Source organism: Phoenix dactylifera, chromosome 14, assembly GCF_009389715.1.
Source record: "Phoenix dactylifera cultivar Barhee BC4 chromosome 14, palm_55x_up_171113_PBpolish2nd_filt_p, whole genome shotgun sequence".
Lineage (NCBI taxonomy): Eukaryota > Viridiplantae > Streptophyta > Magnoliopsida > Arecales > Arecaceae > Phoenix > Phoenix dactylifera.
Genome location: NC_052405.1, coordinates 22,627,261 through 22,629,627, shown reverse-complemented (window position 1 = coordinate 22,629,627; position 2,367 = coordinate 22,627,261). Strand labels below are relative to the sequence as shown.

The window sequence follows — 2,367 nt, the reverse complement described above, 5'->3', positions numbered from 1 at the left end:
CCATGGGTACCGGATTGAGACTCAGTACAGCATATCACCCCCAAACTGACGGCCAGTCAGAGCGGACAATCCAAACTCTAGAAGACATGTTGAGGGCATGTACTGTGGATCTAGGTGGAAATTGGGATAGTCATATACCTCTGGTAGAGTTTGCATATAACAATAGTTACCATTCCAGCATTCAGATGGCCCCATATGAAGCTTTCTATGGGAGAAAATGCCGATCCCCCTACATTGGGATGATGTCGGGGAGCGGAGATTATTGGGCCCCGAACTGGTCCAGCACACCAGAGACAAAGTACTTCTGATTAAGCAAAGGCTTCAGGCTGCCCAGGACGGACATAAAAGATGGGCTGACAGAGGAAGAAGGGCCTTGAAATTTTTGGAGGAAAACTTTATCTTCCTAAAAGTTTCTCCATCGAAGGATATTACCCGATTCGGAAGACACAGCAAGTTAAATCCTCACTACATCGGCCCATTCGAGGTTCTTGCCAGAATAGGCAAGGTTGCTTACAAGTTGGCCCTGCCTCCAGAGTTATCAGGTGTACACAACGTCTTCCATGTCTCTCTGCTACGGAGGTACATCCCGGATCCCAGCCATGTGGTGCCACATGAACCTCTGCAATTAAGTAAAGATTTAACATATGAGGAGGCTCCCCTGCGCATCATTGACAGAAAAGAGCAAATCCTCCGAAGGCGCACCATTCCCTACATTAAGGTCCAGTGGACCAATCACACTGAAAGAAAAGCTACCAGGGAACTGGAAGAAAAGATGCGTTAGCATTACCCTCCACTCTTCGAGAACCGAGGTATGTTTAATTTCGAGGATGAAATTTATTTAAGGGGGGAAGGATGTAATATCCGGGCCCAATACAGACCGGGCCCAATACTTGAAGGGCCCAGTTGAAGAGTATTGGGCCAGGGGGGGTTAGCGGGCCATGCTGGCCCATGAAGAGCAGCCAGGAAGGACTGCCATCTCCCGCCTGAGGGCTGAAAGGACAGGACCACCAGCTGGCTGATGAGAGCACAAAAGTGCAATCGTCATACCATCTTAATTAGTATTATAGCTAATCATTAATAATAAAATTAACTAATTAACGTTGTATTTGTGTTTGAGTGCAGTAATCCAAGAAACCAATTAACATTGGGTTTGAGCCCAATGCCCGGCAGCCCGAGCTCAAGTCAAGCCAGCCAATCTTCCATTCCCAGCATCCCACACCTCTTGTTCCTTCATTCATCTCTGTGATCCAAGCATCCCGAGTTCATGATCCCAGGATAGCCCACAGAAGGAAGTCCACATCCGCCTCTTCCGCATCACCTTCCTTTCGCGATCCGAATCCCAGCCATCACCAGCCACAGTGCCAGCAACGTCCGCGTCCAAGGATTCTAGCTTCCCAATTCATCTCCGTGATCAAAGCAGCATCCCCATCTCCTCTTCTTCCGGCCACTGCCACGGATTAGTAGGGGATTTTTAGCAACCCCCAAGCACCGCGTCCGTGAACGGCGTCCTCCCGTCGATCCCGCAGCATCCCCAGCCTCCCGCACCCGATTGCAGCACCCATCCGCGATCATCCGCCCGTGATGCGGACGCTAATCCCGGCATTTTCAGCCTCTCCTGTTGTCCATGACGCGTCCGGATCCACCGCATCAAAACCCAAGCCTCCCAAATCAGCAAGCCGCATCGTCCCAGCCGTCCGTGATCAACGTTCCTCGGAATCCCAGCCTCCGACGCCGCGTCCGAGCTCCACGGATCATCGCCTCCTCCCATCTCCTCTTCTTCCGGCCACAGCAGCAGATTACCGGAGCTGATCCAGCCGCAATCCGTGATCCATCCAGCCACAACACGTCCGGATCCACCTGCCGAAATCCCAGGCGCCCGTTCTTCCTCCTCTCCACGCGAAATCATGAGGCTGATCTCTAGTGGGGATCTATAAAAGGGAGGGGAAAAGAAGAAGGAAGGAGAGCTTGGTGGAGGGCCAAAGAACCAAGGGAAGAGGTGGACGAGGGAGAAAGAGAGAAGACCTTGCTCTGTTTTTTTTAACTTCATTGAAAACAGAGCATTGCATTTTTTTTAAGTTTTCTGTTTGAGTTTAGTTTTTTTTTATGAGAGCAATGTTTTTCTTTAGTTTGAGTTTATGAGAGCAATGTATTTTTTTTAGTTTAATTGAAAGTTTTAATTGAGAAGTTATGTTTTGAGTTTCAGAGCATGTTGTTCTTATTTTTAGTTTTATTTTAATTGAGAGGTTTTGTTTTAAATTTTAATTTTTGAGAATTTATTTGGGTAGAAAGTTGTATTTATTCTGCAATTTTAATTTCTGTTCTGCAATACATTAAATTTTCTTTCTTGCAATTTATATTCCAGTCTGC

General features: G+C 47.7%; 1 protein-coding gene across 1 annotated transcript; it reads left to right on the top strand.

Annotated features, from left to right (window-relative positions):
• Positions 1-217: 217 nt before the first annotated feature.
• On the top strand, positions 218-781 carry LOC120113184. The gene has a single exon (XM_039134000.1). It carries the CDS (start codon positions 218-220, stop codon positions 779-781), a length of 564 nt encoding a protein of 187 aa, XP_038989928.1.
• Positions 782-2,367: the final 1,586 nt, after the last annotated feature.